The 20,068-nt window shown below is 50.4% G+C and overlaps 1 protein-coding gene across 1 annotated transcript in view; it reads right to left on the bottom strand.

Annotated features, from left to right (window-relative positions):
- Positions 1-20,068, bottom strand: part of Rnf213 (ring finger protein 213) — a 102,453-nt gene that overhangs the window by 67,279 nt on the left and 15,106 nt on the right. Inside the window, exons 3-17 of the mRNA XM_059270763.1 lie at positions 18,564-19,100; positions 18,256-18,357; positions 17,541-17,707; positions 16,884-17,039; positions 15,692-15,909; positions 13,629-13,912; positions 12,975-13,234; positions 11,779-11,976; positions 9,094-9,316; positions 8,143-8,198; positions 7,115-7,268; positions 5,947-6,120; positions 3,648-3,737; positions 2,744-2,866; positions 1,007-1,187 (exon numbers count right to left, since the gene is read on the bottom strand). Of these exons, the coding sequence (XP_059126746.1) occupies positions 1,007-1,187; positions 2,744-2,866; positions 3,648-3,737; positions 5,947-6,120; positions 7,115-7,268; positions 8,143-8,198; positions 9,094-9,316; positions 11,779-11,976; positions 12,975-13,234; positions 13,629-13,912; positions 15,692-15,909; positions 16,884-17,039; positions 17,541-17,707; positions 18,256-18,357; positions 18,564-19,100 (2,923 nt within the window). The remainder of the gene's footprint in view (positions 1-1,006; positions 1,188-2,743; positions 2,867-3,647; positions 3,738-5,946; positions 6,121-7,114; positions 7,269-8,142; positions 8,199-9,093; positions 9,317-11,778; positions 11,977-12,974; positions 13,235-13,628; positions 13,913-15,691; positions 15,910-16,883; positions 17,040-17,540; positions 17,708-18,255; positions 18,358-18,563; positions 19,101-20,068) is intronic.

Here is a 20,068-nt window from a genome sequence, read left to right as displayed (position 1 = left end):
CCCACACACTCCAGAGTGAACAGCAGAGCATGGGTGTTGGGGGAGCTGTGTGGGAGCCATGTTTTCTGATGAATTTTTCTAGACAATCTATTAATGAAAATACAGACACGTGATACTCCCAAGCTAAGAGCAGAGGCATGTGGCACCCACATCAGCAGCCACACTTTTTGCCTCACCCCTCACAAGCTGTTAGGGGCTCCCTGTTGGGCTGACCAATGATCAGGTGAAAATGAGAATTCCAGCCTCACCTGGGCTTTTAGTTCCAAACCTGGCACATTCCTGCTACAAGATCTGAACACAGCAGCTCACACAAGACACGTGAGAGATTTCAGGGAAGACATAACACTTGGGGCTGTATATGCTGGGAGGACCAGGTGGGAGGGACTTTCTGTTCTGTTAATTAATCAGTACTGTTCTCAAAGTAATGGCTCTGAAGGCCACCTCTGTATGTGTGTGTGTGTGTGTGTGTGTGTGTGTGTGTGTGTGTGTGTGTGTATGCATGCATGCGCGCGCACTCTCGAATGCATGTGTAGGCAGTCCATGCATAGAAACCAGGTTCTCTCTCTGAACCTGAAGCTTGGCTCATAGCTGGAAGCCCCAGGGATCCTCTGTCTCTGTCTCCTCCCCTGCTGGGCCTCCTCCCCACCTGCTGGTCCATCTCCTCAGCCCAACTTCAGTTCTTGATTCTATCTGCGGACCAAAGCCAGTCAGTCATCTATACTCTGCACTTCATATCCCCTCATCTGGAGCCTGAGGCCTTAGACTGTCAGGGAGGCAGTGTCAAAGACAGCATGGTAGCAGAGGGGCTAGTACCCAGCAGCACTCAGTCAACTCTGACTTTAGTCTTCTTCAAGATGCCCATGCCTGTCTAGGTCCCTCCATCCTAGCTACTTCCTTCATCAGCACAGGCCAGCTGAATGTCAGGTCTGGTTTTCTGTCCTGGTCTGCTCCCAAAGGCCAAGAGCATACCACCCTCACCAAGCTCCCCACAGCCACCTGCACATACCACACAGTTCGAAGAGGTGCCTCACATCTGGCCACGTGAGTAGGTATTTGAAGATCTCATCCATGTCAAACACAGCCTCCCCATTGTGCACAGGCCAGGACTTGGTTATCACAGCGGACAAGAGAGTACCAAGTTTCTGCAAATCTTGATAAGAGAGTCCTTGGAGGACACTGGTCTGAGACTATAAAGAAAATGAGTAAAAAGGGGAAATGTAGTAATGTCTTATTAGTTTGTTTTAAAGTAAGAGAAATGTGAAAACTGGGTGTGGTGGTACATAACACTAATCCTGGCATTGGGAAAGGGGAGTTGTAGGCCAGCCTTGGCTACACAGAAAATACAAGGCCAGCCTGGGCTGAGCCCTTATCTTAAATGATTTTTTCAAAAACTGTCCTTGAAGGACTGAAAGTAGGTAATGAGTATGAGTTATGGAAGAAGATGTAAAGCTGATGGTCTTTGTCATTGTGACTGTCGTGGATGTTTTTGTTTGTGGTGATGGATAGACACAAAGAAAATCTGAGAGTGCAAGTTCACAATCCAATGGGAAGCCCACACCTTCCATCCCTTCCGTTTTAACCACAGACAAGTTTGCTGAGTGGTATAGTGTTTGGGGTTGGTTAATTTCAGAGTGTGGTTTTATGGGTTTCTTTAATTGCAACTTTTTTATAATGTAGTTTTTCTTTATTAAAGTTATGCTTTCAATAATATTTCAAATCTATTCAAAGTAGTTCACAGAGTCTCAAAAGGAAAAATGCTCACTGGGGTATGAACCAATGGCTAAATGCTTGCCTAGCATGTGAAAAGCCCTGTTTCAGGCCAGAGAGATGGCACAGTGGATAAAGGTGTCTGCTGCCAAACCCAACAACATGAGTCCAATCCTTGGGACCCACGGGGTGGAAGGAGAGAACTAACCCCTTGAAAGATGGCCTCTGATCTCCATGCATGTGTACATGCCCAAACATACACACACACACACACACACACACACACACACACACACACACACAGAGCAATGCTCTAATATAATAAAGCATTAATAAAAGGAAAAGTAAAAAGCCTAACACCTCGTTGAGCCCTCTCATCACACACGTGACCAGCAGACTTTGGACAAGGTGCTCAGGCAAGTCAGTAGGGACAGCACCATCTCTTCTCCACGCACAGAAACGGGCCTTTACCTCAGAAGGAACTCAGGTGGAAGACTCAAGGGCCTCAGTAGAGCTAAAACTACAAAAACTAGAGGGAGCAGGTCAGTGAGTGTGCCTCACACAATGCGGTTCTTTTCTCCATCACTGCACAGGCAGGAATGAACAGAAAATAATGCAGACCAGCAGCAGGACTCACAGGGGCCTAACTGAGGCTCAGCCTGTAAGATGGCTGGGGCAAGGCCTGTGTGAGCAGCTGTGAGGTTCTCGCCTAGGCTGGCCTAATACTCACTACATAACCAGGTTGGTCTTGAACTCAGAGACCCACCTGTATCTGTCTCCCAAGTGCTGGCATTAAAGGCATGAGCCACCACACCTGGCCTAGTAGCTGTGGTTTTGCATGGCCTTAACAGCCCAAGGAATCGGAAGCCATGCTGCTTGTCAAGGAGTTGGATGAGAACACTGGATCTCAGCCCATAGCTCTGGGCACAAAGGGGATGATCCCACCCTGTAGGGTCTCAGAACGTGCAGGCTTCAGCAGCCCTTGGCAGGCCGTATCAGAAAACCCCTGTGAACCCACCCTGGAAAGGCTACTGACCTGGCAGGCAGAGCTAACGGCTTCAATGACACACTTCTCAAAGCTCCTGGCCACGCTGTCATGGAGTCCACCATCATGCCACAGACTGCTGCAGAAGACAGAGATCTGCGAACGGGGCTGCTCCTGTAGACAAGGAGGGGGGTGTGAGGGCTGTGGGGTACCTCACTACTATGCACCAGGGAAACACCAGGTGTCTCACCGCCCCATGATTTGAGCTTCTCTGCACACACACTAAGCAGGTCCACAAGAACCCCACTATCCAAGGAACAAATGAAAATAGTTTCTGTAGCTAGGCATGGCAGCTTGTGCCTCTGGTCCCAGCACGTGAGAGGCCAAGGCAGGAGGAATGCTTGGAACTAGAAGCTGGCCTGGGTGAGACCCTGTCTCAAATATTGAAACATTCAAAAATTAAAGCCTTTTTTGTCCCACTCTGAAAAAGAGCAAAAGGGCCATATGCACTGGAGCTTGTGAAATCAGGACAGGGAAATGTTGAAAGATGAGCCATTTTCCTCCACTCCTGGTTCCCTACCAGCTCTAGATAAAACATTCACATCATGAAAGCTGATGATCCGTGTCGCCAACCTTCAGTCACATGAAGAGCATTTCTGGGTGTGGTTTGCCCCGCCCCTTTGTTGCTGTTTTTGTAAACTGGCCGGTTCAGTGTCTGCGTGTGTGTTTCCCCATATACGGTTGGGGTCCCCATCCTGTCCCTATTCTTCTAAGGGCATCACACAACAACTTCGACATCCTTCTGAAGTCAAAAGACAGCGGCCAAATTAGAAACAGATATCCAAACTCATGGTTGATCCCCTGCCTCACCACCATTGCAGCTTGTGCTCAGGTAAAGTAGCTGTCTCCTCTATGTTCTTTCACCTCCCAGAATGAGGGCCCCGACCTCAGGTACCTGCTTGAGCCTTCCTTCCATGTCTCCCAGCAGCGACCTTTTCCAGCCACACTTCTCCGGGAAGTCAATGTCCACCAGCCGGCGCCATAGCTGTAAGATCAAAGTGACAACCACAGGGAAGACTTCATGATCCAGGGTGGAAATTAAGGTGGACCAGCAGGTGTGCTGTTACAGATCTGTGGTCCTAGGTACTTGGGAAACTGAGGCAGGAGGGCTGTTGAAGTTTCCAGGAGTTCAAGGCAGGCCTGGACACCATAGGAAGACCCTTTGGCAGTATGAAGGGCTGAGGGCACCAGGACAATGGGGCTCTCAGCTCTTCACTGTCCCTGGTAAATGACAGTGTTAGTGGTAAGTCAGGGCAACACGACCCACTTTGGCCCATGCAATGCAGGGTCACCACTATCCCCCAGTTGTGTGACTGCTCTTCATTGGGAAAGGGTCCCCTCTAATATTTATCCTGAAAAGTTTAAAAGAGAAAAGAGTGTGAAGAACAAAACCCTTCCTTCCACTAGGGCCCCAGGTTTTTACAATGATTCTCAGCCTCTCTCTCCCTCTCTGACACTTGGGGGTACAGACATCACAACACCTGCCCCGACATGCCCAGGCAAGCCTCTGTTTCCCTGAAGTACGGTCATCTCACGGGCATGAGTGTGGAGAGCAGAGATGATGTAGGAGCTGTCCCTGTGCTGTGCTGATCCACCTGACGTGCTGGTTGGCTCCATGATCCAGTCAGGATTTACGCATTTCATTTAGTGATCATGTTCTCTTTTCTAGAAAAGTACCTTTCCTTCATTTATAATGTTGACAGTTTTTTGATTCGTTGACAGGCGGATCATTTTAGAGGCTATCTCTTGATTTCACTTTCTGGGATCCCATGATTAAAATCTCTTTGGAAGAAACATAACTACATTGAGCCACATGAAACTTGTACTTGTAGGTCCCTAGTGGTCAGCTATCCACACCTTTCCACAGCTCCTAACCAAACACCTCAGAGTGCTGCTGCCTCTCAGCCCAGTCAAAGTGACCGTTTTCTTTTCAAGGATGATGGTCGGGTCAACCATGCAGAACCTGGGTCCAATTCCTCCATTAGTGCTCTTTCCTCCTGGGATTAACATGCCATCTGCAGCAAGATCCTAGCTGGATGGTCTGGCTACTTCCTTCAGCATTCCTGCTGATTCCTGCTGAATGGCTCTTTACTCCTGGGATACAGAGCTGGTTTCTGTTGTGATTTACCCACCATTCTTCCAGAAAAGAATACAAAACCACTGGGCATGGTGGCACATGCGTTTAATCCCAGCACTCGAAGCAGAGGCAGGGAGATTCTTGTGAGCATGAGGCCAGCCTGGTCTACAGAGCGAATTCCAGGACAGTTAGGATTAAATTAGAGAGACTCTATCTCAAAAAGAAAAAGAAAGAAAAGAAGAAAGAAAGAAAACAAACAACCCCCCTCAAAAAAAAAAAAAACCACCCAAAATCTTTTTACTTCATCTTCCATAAAAATTTATTTCAAGTACAGATTAGCCCACTCCACTTATGCACTGATGCAGAATTAGATAATTAGAAAGCCTGCAATGTAGTCTTTTCAAAACAGAAATGCTGCAGAGAGGGCTGGAGAGCTACAGGGCTCTTCCTGACTCCTGTCCTTGTCAGATTTTACACAATGAGGCACAAGTGTCAGGACATGAACGCTGGTGGGTTACTGACTAAACCCAAGCTCGGGGGGGGGGGGGTGTCTCTCCATCTTTTCCATAAGTTTTCTTTGGCTGTCTTAGGACGAACCTCTCATACTTGTATGACTGTCATGTTAGCTGGGGACGCTTCCAGACGATGAGCCCAAGAACTGCCAACCCCAGTGACCAAACCCAAACCCACCTGCAGGGCCTTAGCTTCCCAGTCTTTCTGCAGGCACATTTGGCTGTTTTCCCACAAAAGAACTTCCTTGCTTACCTCTGCCTTCCGTTTCCAATGTCACACACATACACACACACACACACACACACACACACCCAGTTCACAGCTCCAACCGTTACTCCCCACAAATCATCCCCCTCCCTGCTTTAAGTGCGTTCCTGATGCTGCTGTCTCCATCATGGTCCACAGCAAGGGGGACCCCGCCCAGCCAGGTCCACAGCACTTTCCATCTGTCCATGGGTTGTCAAAGACCCTTTTTTACAGAAGGGACCCAGTGGCCAGGCTTCAGGCCATGATCACAGCTCTTGGGGCAGTAGTGATGGCTCCCTGTATCTTATGTCCACGCCCACGTGCCTTTGGCAGCTTCACAACTCCCAGGAAGGCTTACCGCCATCTCCTCAGAATAGGAGAACCGGACAGAGACTGGTTGGTATAGGCTGGTATAGAACATGCTGCTTTTGAGCATGCGACGCAGCCATTTTCTTGTGGTGTTCAGGACCTCCTGGAGAGTGCTTGTCACCGAGTCTTCATTAGCTTTAGCAACCAGCCCCTCTGTGGTACCCTGCGGACACGTGAGAAAGGAATTCAGAATCTGTGGTCACCATCTAGCCTGGAGACCTGAGTTTGATCCCCAGGACACACATGGTGGAAGGAGAGAACTGACTCTTACAAGTTGTCCTGACTTCCACACCCATGCCATGTTGTGGTCTCTGTGTCTCTGTATGTCAGTCTCTGTCTGTCTCCTTCTCTCTCTCTCTCTCTCTCTCTCTCTCTCTCTCTCACACACACACACACACACACACACACACACACACACACACACACACGATAAATATGTGTGTGTATAATTTTGATAAGAAAAATCAAAAGGAATAACATTAAAATATGCATTTAAGGCTGGCAGTGGTGGCAGAGGCAGGTGGATCTCTGTGAGTTTGAGACCAGCCTGGTCTACAGAGCAAGTTCCAGGATAGCCAAAGCTACACAGAGAAACCCTGTCTTGAAATCTCCCCTCTAAAAAATATATATACATTTAATTATACCTCCTGTCAATAAAGTCAGAGTTGTGACGTGTGAGGAAAGAGACTGTGAGGAGCCCAGAGAGCTGGAAGCTGGTGAGGCAGCAGGTGCCCTGGGCAGTCTCACCAGACATGGACCAGCTACTCTGCTTAAGTCAAATGAAGAGAAAGTTCCCATGGGGAAAACCAGGAGTGAACATGTGCTTAGAGGTGGGATGATGGTCCCCAGTGTTTTCTGTGAACAACGGGAAAGTAGGATCCTGCCATAGTGGGTCCGGCCCCAGCTCTGCCAGTGGACATGGAAATGCTACCCACCAACAGCCTCCCTCCAACCCAAGCCCAGGACTGCCTCCATGCCCAGAAGAGAGCTCAGCTGGAGCAGGGCCCCAATAAACGCCTTGATGATTGAGTCAGTGCAGCTCTAGTCTCCTTCCCTTCAGACCGACTGTATCAGGCTGTACTGTCTACAGGAAGCCCTGCCCTCCCACACAGTATCACAGGCCGTACTGTGTATACAGATGTGCAAATCTCACTTACCCCTGGAGGTTTAAGCTTAAGCATTTTACAGACAAGCTCAGCAGACAGGGCAGGAATCTCGTAGAACTTCCTGTCAGCCGTGATGTCGCAGACAGTTTCATAGATGGTCAGACACTCGGTTAAGTAGGTCTGTAGCTGGGTCTCCCCAAGAATCCTGTCCACAAAGAGTGGCAGAGAAATCATTGGAATAGTTGAGAAATGAGAAGATGGAAGGGGAAAGAAATGTTAAATTAAAAAAAAAAAAAAGTAAGTCCTCTGTGTGGAGTTTGTGTATGGAATGAGTAGAGATCTGTTTGCCTAGCATGCCTGAGGCTCTGGGTTCAACCTCAGTACTGCAAAAGGGAATAAGGGGCTTGGGTGGGCTGGAGAGAAAGCTCAGCAGTCAAGAACACTTGTTGCACTATCGGAGGACCCTGAGTCTGGGCCCCAGCACTTCAAGTGTCTGTGACTCCAGCTTATGGCAGCTCCAGACTAAAGAAAAAACAGAAAAATTGTTGACCACCAGTGCTCATCTCTCCACTTCCTGACTTCAGCTGCAATGTAAGCCCTGCTTGACACTCTTGCCGCCAGGGCTTCACCACCAGTATGGACTGTGTCCCGGACAGTATGGACTGTGTCCCCGACAGTATGGACTGTGCCCCGGACAGTATGGACTGTGTCCCTGACAGTATGGACTGTGTCCCGGACAGTGAGTCAGAACACACCCTTCTCCAACAGCGTTTGTCTGGGTCTTGTCAAAGCAAGGGGAACAGTAAGTAAGGCTTTCGATTTGTCTGCTCTGACTTGATTTGCTAATGAGATGCAGGGCTCAGGTGTAACAGGTACAGGGAAGGGATGCACAGCGAGGAAGCAGGGGTAGGTTCCAGCAGCTGAAGGTGGACATGGTGCTTAATAGCTTGGAAAGCATGGCGTGTCAGTTTGCAATCTCCCATTGAAACAGCATATGTGGGAAGCTGAGGCCACAGGGGCAGCCAGCAGGCCTCCCAGAGCTCTGTGGAAGCTAAGGCTGCCCTTGGCTTCCTACTTACGTGTCCTGATAAATGTCCACAAGGTGAATCAGCATTTTAAAGATGCGCTCGATAACCTAAAACAGTGGAGAGGAGGAGGGTGTAATCATGCCATGGCTGTGTGTGCTGAGAACGGGACAAGAGAAGGCCTGTGTATACACGGAACACCCTCTTGGTCTTCCCTCCCTTCAAAGCAGCTACTCTTCAGAAGAATAGCTTCACATTGGTAAAGGGAGGACACAAAATTACCTCTTTCTAGTCTGTGAGCATGCCCACATGTGCACACGTGTGGAGGCTGTGCTCTTACTCAGAAGCTGTCCACCATATTTTGAGACAGTGTCTCTCATTGGCTTAGAGATCACCAGTTGAGCTAGGCTGGCTAGTAAGCAAGGATCCTCCCATCACTGCTGCCCCACTGAGGAGTAAGAGTTCAGGACACAGTGCCCTGCACTTCCTGGTGATTCCGGGGATTGAACTCAGCTCCTCACACTTGTATGGCAAACACTTTACATAAAACTCTGTATCTAAAAAAGTGTAAGAGGGATGGATGACGGCAGCTAGGAAAAAAGTTCACACCCACACTGCTTGTAGTTCCAGCACAACTGTTTCAAATAATTAAAATAGAAGAAAATTAAAAGTTTTAAAAGCTATTGATTTCTCAAGTTCTATAGAGTTAACTCAGGCAAACCAACCTTTTCCTATAGGAAATGTTACCACACCTGTCTAAATAAACCTCATCACACCTGGCTAGACAAACCTCATCAAACCTAGCTAAATAAACCTCACCACATCTGGGTAAATCTCTTTCTCTCTCCGTCCTTCACTGGCCCCCCTCAGGGCTTGTGGTGCTGAGGATGAGAGCCAGGCTCTCACTCATGAGGCGAGCACTCCTCCACGGACAGTTCCCGGTGCTGTAGCAGTCACCCTGTTCTTGCTAAGACAGCATTTGCTGGTCTGCTCCCCACAACACACCTCCATGTTTTGGTTGGAGATCTTCCCCAGCCCTCGAAGCCGGTATGAAATTCCTTGAAAACAATCCAGGACGCGAGCAGGCACATGACTCAAGTATTCTGTGGAGTTTTCCAAGTAGGAAGTCAAGCTTTCCAAAGGAACCAAGCTGAACCAAGAGCGGAAGAGGTACTCATCCACCTGCAGCAGGGCCATCCTAGGCTGCATAAACTGGAGAACCTGGCTCCTGAGGAAAGACAGCACAGGGCGTGGTGAGACCACAGCGCCAGAACTCACATGAAGTAAGACAGAACCAGGAGGGGTTGGACAGTCCCATTGGAAGGGTTGCCATGCATCATGGGAAATCAGTCAGTCCGGGATCGAACGAAAGCAGGGGCAGTTGGACTTCCAGGGGTATGCTGGCTACTGGACTACTCCCTACCGACCAAGAAAGGCTCTCTCCTTCATCCCACCCTGAGATCAGTGGTAGAATTGGGCAGAGTTTCAGTTTCAGGGTGGATTCAGTTGGCAGAAGCTGAGATCCGAGATCCTGGAGTGATTGGCTCATGCCTGTTTCTGTGCCCAGCCTGCAGTGGGTTCTCATCCAGCAGTTGTCTTAGGTCTCAGCACATCCGCCCTACTGGATGGCCACTGTCCCCACTGTCCCCACCCCTGTCCCCCTGTCTCCCCAAGACTCCCAGACCCCACACCTACCCTTCTAGAGGCCAGGGTTCACCATGACACCCCACAGCACACACATCACTCTTATTCCTAAAGTTCCGGGAAAGACAGCAGCTTCCTCCAGGCCTACCTTTAGCTGCAGCAGACTGTGTCGGGGCATCATGGCAGGGGACACAGGACTTGCACCAAGCCTGACCATAATGCCACTCTCCAGGCATAGGACAGGTGCTGCCTGTCACACTCTGAGCTACCCCAGGCATAGGACAGGTACTGCCTGTCACAACCTGTCACACTCTGAGCTACCCACAACCCTGACCACACAGAGGTCTCCCCCTAAGAATTTGTTCCCTCAGTGCATGAGTAAAGGCATCCTAGTCTATGTATGAGAAAGACGCTGTAAAGCTAAGTGGACTTAAGAGTCAGGCTTTGCTCAGGGTCACTTGAGGTCTTAACTTCTGCTCTATCAAATAAATCATACTTAGTAGTTTATGGAAATTAGGAGCTGCAAATATGGATGTTTGTATCTCAATTGCAAGACGGTTCTTCCACCAGCTAGTGATGATGATGGTACTTTGCAAAAGTTCAGGGGAGATTTTTAGGAAATACATTTTCTTCTCAGTGTTCTTCTTAGTATCACAGGTTTCTTAAAATCTTTAAATTCTGGCCTCACTGGCCACATGCTCATCACATGTGTGTGGACTGACTTACATGACTTACACACACACACACACACACACACACACACACACACACACACTCATGCTCACTCAGAGGACACAATGAGGAGAGATAGTGGAGACATTTCTTGAGACTCTTGCAGCATACAGGGAGATTTCCAGCAGGCCCTGACTTGCTGAGTGCTTTCCTCAACCCATGGTTCAAACTGCAGCCTCTGAAATACTACTTGCCACCACCAACATCAAAGAATGAGCCTTTCCTGGATAAACAACCAAGTCCTATTGGCCAGAAATGCCTGCTGTGATGGAGTGAGGTGGTCTGCTAAAACAGCAGAGGGGAAAAGAACCTTGGCAATAGATTACTTCATATGATGTTACACTGTTGTGCACTGTGATGTTACTACAGTACAGAAACATCTGGGGTAGAGACCCAGTGGGAGAATGCTTGCCTCCCATGCTCAGGTCGGGTTCCCTCTCCAGTGTGAGGGAAAGGGAGGGGATAGGAAGAAGGGAGAGGGAGGGGAAGAAGAAAGAGAGCGAGGAAGTGGGAGGAGGAGGGAAAAGAAAGAAAAGAAAAAGTGTAGATTGGATGCCTTGAATCTAAGTTTTCTACAGAACTTGAGGTAAGATTTTCTTTTTTTTTTTTTCCTGAGCTGAGGATCGAACCCAGGGCCTTGCGCTTGCTAGGCAAGCACTCTACCACTGAGCTAAATCCTCAACCTGAGGTAAGATTTTCTTATCAGAGGGGAGGTCCCTGGTGGAAATCCGTTACCATTGGTGGTCTGCTTAGGCAAGCATCCAAGCCTTCTCCCCGGCAGCTCTGTCTGCTGGAGATAACTAGGCTAGGCAGAGACTGTGGAGACAGACTGAGTGTGAAAACACTAGCTGTGTGGGTATGAGGACCTGAGTTCAGATACGTTTAAAAGACCCATAGCATGAGCGTGTGGAATCCCAGTGTTCACGGGCGTGTGGAATCCCAGTGTTCCTGTGAGGAGATGGGACACACAGACAGGAAAACGCCAGAGAACAATGCACCCACCACCTGGACATACATAATGAGAAAAGAAGAACAGAGCCACTGCCTTAACATGGAAGAAAGGACAAATACTGGAGGTCGTCCTCTGAGCTACACACAGACAGAAAGACACAAACAAACTCAGACACGCAGACACACACACACACACACACACACACACACACACACACACACACACTCACCCCCCAAATAACTAGGCGGAGAATAGACTCAGCGCTCATCAAGCAGCAGTGACCCCAGTGACAACAGGAGACTGACTGCACCACGTGCACAGCCTGAGGGTCTGGGCATCCTAAGAGCAGCCGTTCAACTCACTTAGGGGATGCTTTGTCCCGAAACTGTGCGAAAGAGATTCCTTCCAGGCCTGCCCAGGTGTCCTCGGGCTGGCTCTTAGAGGCCTTCCTGGGTGGAGACTCCTGCATGCAGTAGTGCAGGGCAGGTAAGGTGCCCAGCCAGCAGTCGACCCCCTCAGTTATGCACCTGTGGCACAGGTCTATCAGGTACATGCGCCATCTAGAAGGGAATGGAGGCGTCAGTGAGGGCAGGATGGCCCAGTGGTCTATGATCACTTTTTGCAGAGCACAAGGAACACTGCATGGCTGGACAGGGTCCACACCAGGAGTCATAAGAATGTACCCCAGGGTACCCCAGCCCCACCCTATAGTAACCCTCACGAATCTCCACAGCAGCTAGTCATCTCTGTCTGCACTACATGGCTGAGGAATATCTTTCACAAAATGTGTAATCACAGGCATCTAAAACATGAAGCCAAAAGGCTGGTGCCCAGTAAGAGCTGCTCAGGACTGCTACCTGATGTGACTTTCAAGTCTGAATCAAACTAGCCACAAAGGATGCTGGGAAAAGCCCAAGGCAAGGTCACTGGGCTCAAGGAGGTCCTCTACAAACTTACTGTGACCCAGCAGTGATAACTCGCGTTCTAATCTATGTGGCCAGACAGAGCAGAAGGAAACACATCCCTGGGGCTTCCACAGAAGCCAAGACACATGCGTGGAAGCACTCTAAGCTTCTCTTATACTCCGTGTATTCATTTACTACAAGATGCCCAGCTTGGCTTCAAATTCACAGGCTCACAGGATTCTCCCACCTCAGCTGCCAAGTACCTGGGACTACAGACAGACACCACTACCCACAACTCCATGAGCAGGTGTGGTGGCTCACCCCCAAAACCCAGCACTCGGCAAGCTGGGGGCAGAAATCTCCTGAGTCTGGGGCAGCTTGGGCTACACAGTGGAACTATCAGAGAAAACAGTAATGATAAGCGGGCTGGAGAGATGCCCCGCTGTGAAGAGCACTGTTTCTCCTGAAGGCCCAGGTTCAGTTTCCAGTATCCACATGTTGGCTCACAACTGTCTGTAACTCCAGTTCCAGGAAAGCCTACTCCTTCTGACCTCCCTAGGCTACCAGGCATGCATATGGCACACAGACATACAGGCGCATGAAACACCCGTACACATAAAATGGAAAATAAAGAAATAATAAACAGGACATACTTCTGAGGTGTGCTGAGGATGGGGCTCAGGTCACTGTGAAGAGCTTCTGGTGAGCCAGTGCTCGGGATAAGGAGATAGCACAGCGAGACCAGGTCAGCTTTAGGGACAGCAAAGTCAACTGCTTCCACCATGAAAAGGATGGCCAGGCCCAACTTCATTCTACTCCTCACAGGGCAGTCGATCGGCAGAGAGTCCCCGCTCTTCCTTTCCAGGAAGGGTACCATCTGTTTTTTCACGTGCTCCCATAGGTTCGTCCTCACCTGGTTCAGAAGGGGAAGATGTGTGAGCTGTGCAGGGTACATTCAGAGGCTAGGCAACAGTGCCTGGTTCCGAGGCACCAGAGCAAGGGAGGGCCTCACTTGCCTCTCTCCCATGCTTCCCCACTGAAGCACACAGATGCCCAGACCCCAGCCCTGGAGGGTGGGGACATAGGAGGTGCTATCCTAGGGACAGCCACACCATAGTGTAGGGTGTTGAGGAGCCCACCGCTTCTGGGACAGCCCAGGACCAATGCTAGGGGTGTGGCACAGAGGAACCCCTTGTGGAGGATGGCTGTACTTGGCCCACTCAGCCCAGGGGTCACCTAGCCTCTAGTTGGTCAAGTGACACTGCCTGTCTACTCCAGAGCTGCTGGTGACAGTGGAGAATGGGTACCTCTTTCTCATCATATTGCAAACTGGACCATGGCCTAGCATGGCCATCATGGATCTTAGGCTCTCGGACCACAGAATAAAACTGCTTGAACTGGGTCATAAAGCTCTGCAGATTGATGGCACTCCAGGGCTGGAGGATACTGAAGATCCGGTCCAGCATGATCGCAGCGGCATGCTTCTTCCCCTTCACCAGGTCCTTTCTTGTGCCATCAGTAAAAGTATTCATAACTTTCTGGAGCTTCCCAGGATGCCTCATGCAGATGATGTCGTCATACTGATGCCACTCTGAGGGGACAAAAGAACCAAATATGGATGAGCTCCAAATCCCTGAGGCCCGGCCTCCCCTAGAAGGCAGAAACAGAGGAGGAGCAGCCTGAGGAAGGAAGGGAAAAGGCAGGTGATCACTCTATCAGCTGGCACAGGGTGTTCCTGTGCAGCCCAGGCTGGAGAGTGCTGCTGAGCATGTATAAAGCACTGGGCTACATACAGGGCAAGTGCATACCTGCAATCCCAGTAACTGACTGGTGTAGGCAGGAGGGTCAGAAATGTAGGGTCACCTTGACGACATAGCCAAGGCCAGCCTGAGCTACATGAGACCCAGTCTTTTTGGGTTTTTTTTTTTTTTTGGTTTTTGAGACAGGGTTTCTCTGTGTAGTTTTTGTGCCTGTCCTAGATCTCGCTCTGTAGACCAGGCTGGCCTGGAACTCACAGAGATCTGCCTGCCTCTGCCTCCCAAGTGGGGATTAAAGGTGTGCACCACCACCACCTGGCTGAGACCCTGTCTTTTTAAGGAAAAAAAGGCTGGAGTGATGACGCAGTAGTTACGGGCACTTGCTGCTCTTGCAGAGGACTGTGGTTCAGTTCCCAGCGGCCATATGGTGCTCACAACAGCCTGTAAATGCAGTTTTAGGGGATCTGATACCCTCTCTTCTGGCTTCTAGGCACATACGTGGCGCACATAAATGTGGGGAGACCCAAGATTTTATCAGAGGCCCTGAGGCAAAGACAAAGGGAAGTTTAGTTCTACGTCCTTGTCCAGAAGCGAACTTGGCAAAGCCAATCTAGGGCTGAGCCAGTGCCTCGAAAGATCCGAGGCTGAGGTTTCGGTGGACCCGGCTCTTTCCCCTGGGCTGTGGTTATCAGTCCTAAGGCAGCTGAATCTGAAGAACACTGTGTTCTCTTCACCAACATTGTCTGATTTAGCTCTGATGACCATTTCCCCCTGCAAATAGTGTATAGGTACTCAACATACACATAAAATAAAAAATAAATGAGTCTCTAAATTTTTTTTAATTAAAAGCAAATTTAAAGACCAGCCTGGGTAACATGGTCAAATCCTGTCTTTAAAAAAATGATGGGAGCTATGGAGACAGTTCAGTTGATAAAGGTGCCTGCCGCCACATCTGATAAGTTGTCTTCTGACCTTCACAAGCATGCCATGGCATGTCACACACACACACACACACACACACACAAACACACATGCACACAAATAAATGTAATAAAATACTTTTAAAGTCATGCCAAAGCAGAGGCCCTGGGTTCCAACCTCAGTACTGAGAAAAAAACAAAATCCACCCTGAGCAAAGGCACGAGAACTATCTGAAGTGACCCAGCAGGGTCTGGAGCTGCTTCAGGAACTAAAACAACACAGAGAAGGAAAGGAACTCTTTCAAGACGCCAGCCTCTGACATATGGACAAGAAGTGAATGTGGCTCATGCCCGGGCAGTTGCTCAACAGTTCTGTGGTCCGTGGAAGGAGGACACAGGGCTGTCACTGTCCAAGCCACCTTCTGACAGTCCTGGAAGAGCCAGACCACTGCCCCTCCTGCCCACCCTCAGTCACCCTCCATCCCGGCCAGCCCTCGATACAGCTCCTTCTATCCAGCTCCTTGAGGAAAGACTTTCCTGGTTTCTCCACACAGTGAAGAGTTAAGTCAAACCCACTTCCAAAGGCAGCATTACGTCAGGGAAAGGCAGGGCCAGTGCCAAGCAGAGGCCCAAACCCCATGTCTGCTCCCCAGAGACCCCGGGAGCTGACCCTCTGGCACCTGGACGGCTTACCTCCAGTGTCCAAGAGGGAAGAGATAACCAGCAGACAACGGTTCACGTGCTCGCCCTTCTTCTGCGGCTGCTCATAGATGAATTCGTACTCTGCGGTATCCTTGTTACTGCCATATCCACCACGGTATATGGCATACTTATAAGGAATGGGTTTGTCCAGGCTCTGCCTGGGGATGACCATGCTGCCCTCGATGAGAGACCCGAGGTCACCAAGGTCTCTGTGGAGGAACATAAGATGCCCATTTACCAGAGGACACATGTCGTGAAGCCCAGCCCCAAGGCTGTAGCGCTTTTAGAACAGGACATGATCTCCAACCAGAACCCAGAAAAAGAGCCACAGTAAGAAGTGGAAAAGAAATGCATGCTGGAGAATGTGTCTAAAACACGCATTTTCAGGCTGGGTGGTGACAGCTCACGCCTTTAATCCCAGCATTCATGAGGCAGAGGCAGACTGATCTGTGAGTTTGAGCCAGCTTGGTCTACAGAGCAAGTTCCAGGACAGCCAGGGCTACACAGTGAGACCTTGTCTCAAAAAACAAAAACAGGGACTGGAGCAATGGCTCAGAGGTTAAGAGCACTGACTGCTCTTCCAGAGGTCCTGAGTTCAATTCCCAGCACCCACATAGTGGCTCACAACCATCTAATGAGATCTGGCTCCCTCTTCTGGTCATACATGCTGTATACATAATAAATAAATAAATCTTAAAAAAAAAAAACAAAAAAAACAAAAACAAAAACAAACCACACCAAAAAAAAAAAAACCCACTCATTTTCCACCAATCATGGTAGTACATGACTATAAGGCTGATGAGGCAGGATTACGGTGAGTTCTAAGCCAGTCAGGACAACAAAGTGAGACCCCTATTTCAAACAAACCAACCAAAACAGAAGAGAAAAAAAAGCAAAGACGCCGGGCGGTGGTGGCGCACGCCTTTAATCCCAGCACTCGGGAGGCAGAGCCAGGCGGATCTCCGTAAGTTCGAGGCCAACCTGGGCTACAGAGTGAGTTCCAGGAAAGGCGCAAAGCTACACAGAGAAACCCTGTCTCGAAAAACCAAAAAAAAAAAAAAAAAAAAAAAAAGCAAAGACAGAAAAGGAAGGAAGGACAGAGTACACCCAACTGCTTTGGTCACATGACCACTGACAGATGTTCTGTGAGTGACAGCACAGCCCCAAGCCCTGGCATACTCACTTGGTGTAGTACATCTCGCAAGCATCATTCCAGCCCTTCTTCCCGAGTTCCTCTCCCCCTCTGACATACGCTCTGTGGTTGTCAGGGTTGAATGCAAAGTCTCGGGAGACAATAGCGTGGAAGTACACGGTGACTCCATCTCCTGTGTTAGGTATTCTGGGAAGCGTGAGAAGGAAACACTAGCTGCCAGGGTGCGTGCACACATGCAGGAATATGTGCACACGCACAAAACACACACACACATACACACACACACACACACACACACACACACGCCATCCTTATTTCTCTGCTGTATGTCCACACCGCTAAGTGCAAGTACCAGGCATTAAGGTTCAGACACAGCGCCCCCCGCAGGCTGCTGCCTCTCCTCAGCTCCAAGGCACTAGTGACAGTGGGGTGGGGGTGGGGTTAGGAGTCTGGACAGTGATGGCCTCATCCCAGAGAGTTCCTGAGGATCACACTGACAGCGAGGGACCCAGGAACCAACAGGAAAGGGGATTTGGGACTGGTGTCCCAGATGGGCCCACCCAGAGCTGTCCTCCCAAAGAGGAAGGTGCCAAAGGCACTGATGAGAGAGGCAGGCTGGGCATGACGGGAGCTGCATGACTCTGGCAGAGCCGTAACACAGGCCCGATGCAAGAGGCCACATCCTACCCCGACGGAGCCTCTGGTGCAGCAGCCTTCTGGTTTCTCTGCTCCTTCTTGTCTTTCAAAGCTGCTGCACAGTTTCTGTTCTCCTCTGGCTTCTTCTGACCGTCTGGCTGGGTGTTCCCAGATTCATCCGTTTTCCTCCCCATGTCAGACAACTTGAGCTCAGCTTCCTGGAACAAGCAATTGAATCCCAGTGCTTAAGACAAGACATGCCTCACAGCAGCCAGGCCACAGCCGTCCTCGCTCAGAACCTGTCAGGGTCTCTGGCCTGCTTACCATGGCCTGCAGGAGCCCCTCTTTAACCTTGTCCACAGCCTCTCTATCCCTTACCAGCTTCCTTTTCCTCTGAGAACAGGCCCACCACGTTCTACCTTAGGGCCTTGGCACATGACATTCCCTGTCAGGGCACTTCTCGTGTCTATGGCTCAGCCCTCACTCCTGGTTTCTATTCTCACAGCACCTCCTCAGGTCTCACGCGGCCACCCAAGAGGAAGGATCCACCTCCTCCCAGGACCCTCCCAGGACTCTCCACGTGTTCCCTCAGGGAACCTTCCTGCCTCTCTTCTGCATGGGAATTCCATGGAGACAGGCTCTGCCTCCCACACGACATCACCATAAACATTGGGCAGCTCATCAAGGGATGGTGGGCTGAGGAAGGGACCAGCCGACCAAGAGGAGTCCTGCATCCTGGACACCTCCTGGCAAGTCAAGCCTCTACCTGGGGTTGGTGCTTAGGGGCAGCAGGCCTCACAGGGGGCAGGGTCTGTTTCTGAGCGCTGTTTGTTTCTTTCCCATCCTGCTTTGCTCTGGCATCAATTGGCTGGAAGAAACAGAGATCACACCAACCCTGAGTCATAGTGACAAAGTGGACACTGACTCTTGGCTCAGTCAGCCACAGGTGAGTAACTGAGAGTTCCCTGCCCAGGGACCACGACATGCCCCACCTCCATGCCCCACACCTCCATGCCCCACCTCCATGCCCCACCTCCATGTCCCACCTCCATGCCCCCACTGCCTGCTGCCCACCTCTGAAGCAGCCAGCCCTGCAGTTACAGGCGCTTCTTCCTTGTGTTCAGACTTCGCCCCCTTAGATTCAGGTAATGGGGCCCTCGGGGACGCATCAGTATCCTTAAGGGGACCTTTGCAGGCAGAAATGGCCGGGCCACAGTCCCCATCTTGGGGCAGGCCCTTGTGCACTGAAGGCTTAGAGGTGTTGCGGTCCTTAACTTCTGTGTGGCTACTGGGAACAGGGTCCCTCTGAGCTCCAGCTCCTGTGTCGCTGTCTGTGCCCTTCACGGTGTGACCCTGCAGAGTGATGCTGCTGCCTTCAGCATGCACAGGGCCATCCTCCTCCACTGCCACTGTCACTGTGTCCAGTGACTGGCCAGGCTGGCTACCCACACCACCTTGGTGGGCTTGCTTCTGGGGCAATGCTGAGTCCTGGGATCCAGGGCTTGAAGGCACATCCAGACTCCAGAGGCCAGAAGTGGAAGGCAAGGAACCTGCCCGTGAGGAAAGGGTGGTACTCTGGCTCCTCTTCCTCCTCCTCTTCTCCTTTTTACTCTAAACAGAGAGATGTTAGTTTATTCCTTATCGTCTCCATACCCCCAGCACTTGCCTCCAGGCTCCTGTCCAAATCCTCGAGCAGGTGGAGCTGGTGTCCAAACCACACTTTAGACCTGTCACACCTACAGCTGCGTTCTTTTATGATTTTGTCCATGAGAATTTTGCCTACATGTGCGCTGGTGCAGGAGAAGGAGGAGCCTCCACATGGGTGCTGGGAATCGAACAGGGGTCCTTTGCAAGAACAAGTGCACTGGGCAGACTCCTTTAGCTTGGGCAGAGTGTAACTGAACAAAGGGAGAGGGTGGTGGAGCTGAGGAGCAAGCGACAGGTAGGGCCACACACTTCCTTCTGCCAGAGCCTGGGCCTCACTGGGCCTCACTTCTCATAGGATACACTTGAGGATCCTTTGGGATGTTAGCAACATTCACAGCCTTCCCACACATGACACCTTGGCATTGCATGGCACAAAATGGCAGTGAATTAAAGGATGAGTGAGAAGCAGCTATACTCCCTGGCTCACTGAGTGACTTACCAGACTCCCAGGCAAGGCTTCCCACCTCAGGGACTTGGCCAAAGCCTGAGGAGCTGGTTGTCAGGACCCCGGGTCCAGGATATGATGCTCTGGAAGGTCGATGGAGACCCTGTCTCAAGTGACTCAAGATGCCTCGAACCCCAACAGTGTGTGATGAGGCCCTACCATAGACCCACAGCTGTAGCTGGACATTGAGCTATACTAGCTGGAAAAAGGAAACAAAAACTTGGGGGTGCACCTGCACATGGGGTAAGTCAGCCTGCAGATAGGCACCTCGGGCACTTTAAAAGTGAGTTCTTGGCCTGAGAACCAGCATCCATCACTGTGTGCTACAAAACAGAAAGTGGACCTGAAGATGTAGCTCAGTCAATGGGGTTCTGTTTAACATGCACAAGGCCCTGGGTCCAGTCGCGGCACTGTTAACCTGGGTCCA

This window comes from Peromyscus eremicus, chromosome 8a (assembly GCF_949786415.1).
Source record: "Peromyscus eremicus chromosome 8a, PerEre_H2_v1, whole genome shotgun sequence".
Classification (NCBI taxonomy): domain Eukaryota; kingdom Metazoa; phylum Chordata; class Mammalia; order Rodentia; family Cricetidae; genus Peromyscus; species Peromyscus eremicus.
Note: the sequence above shows the minus strand (reverse complement) of the source record. Positions and strands in the feature narration are given on the sequence as shown.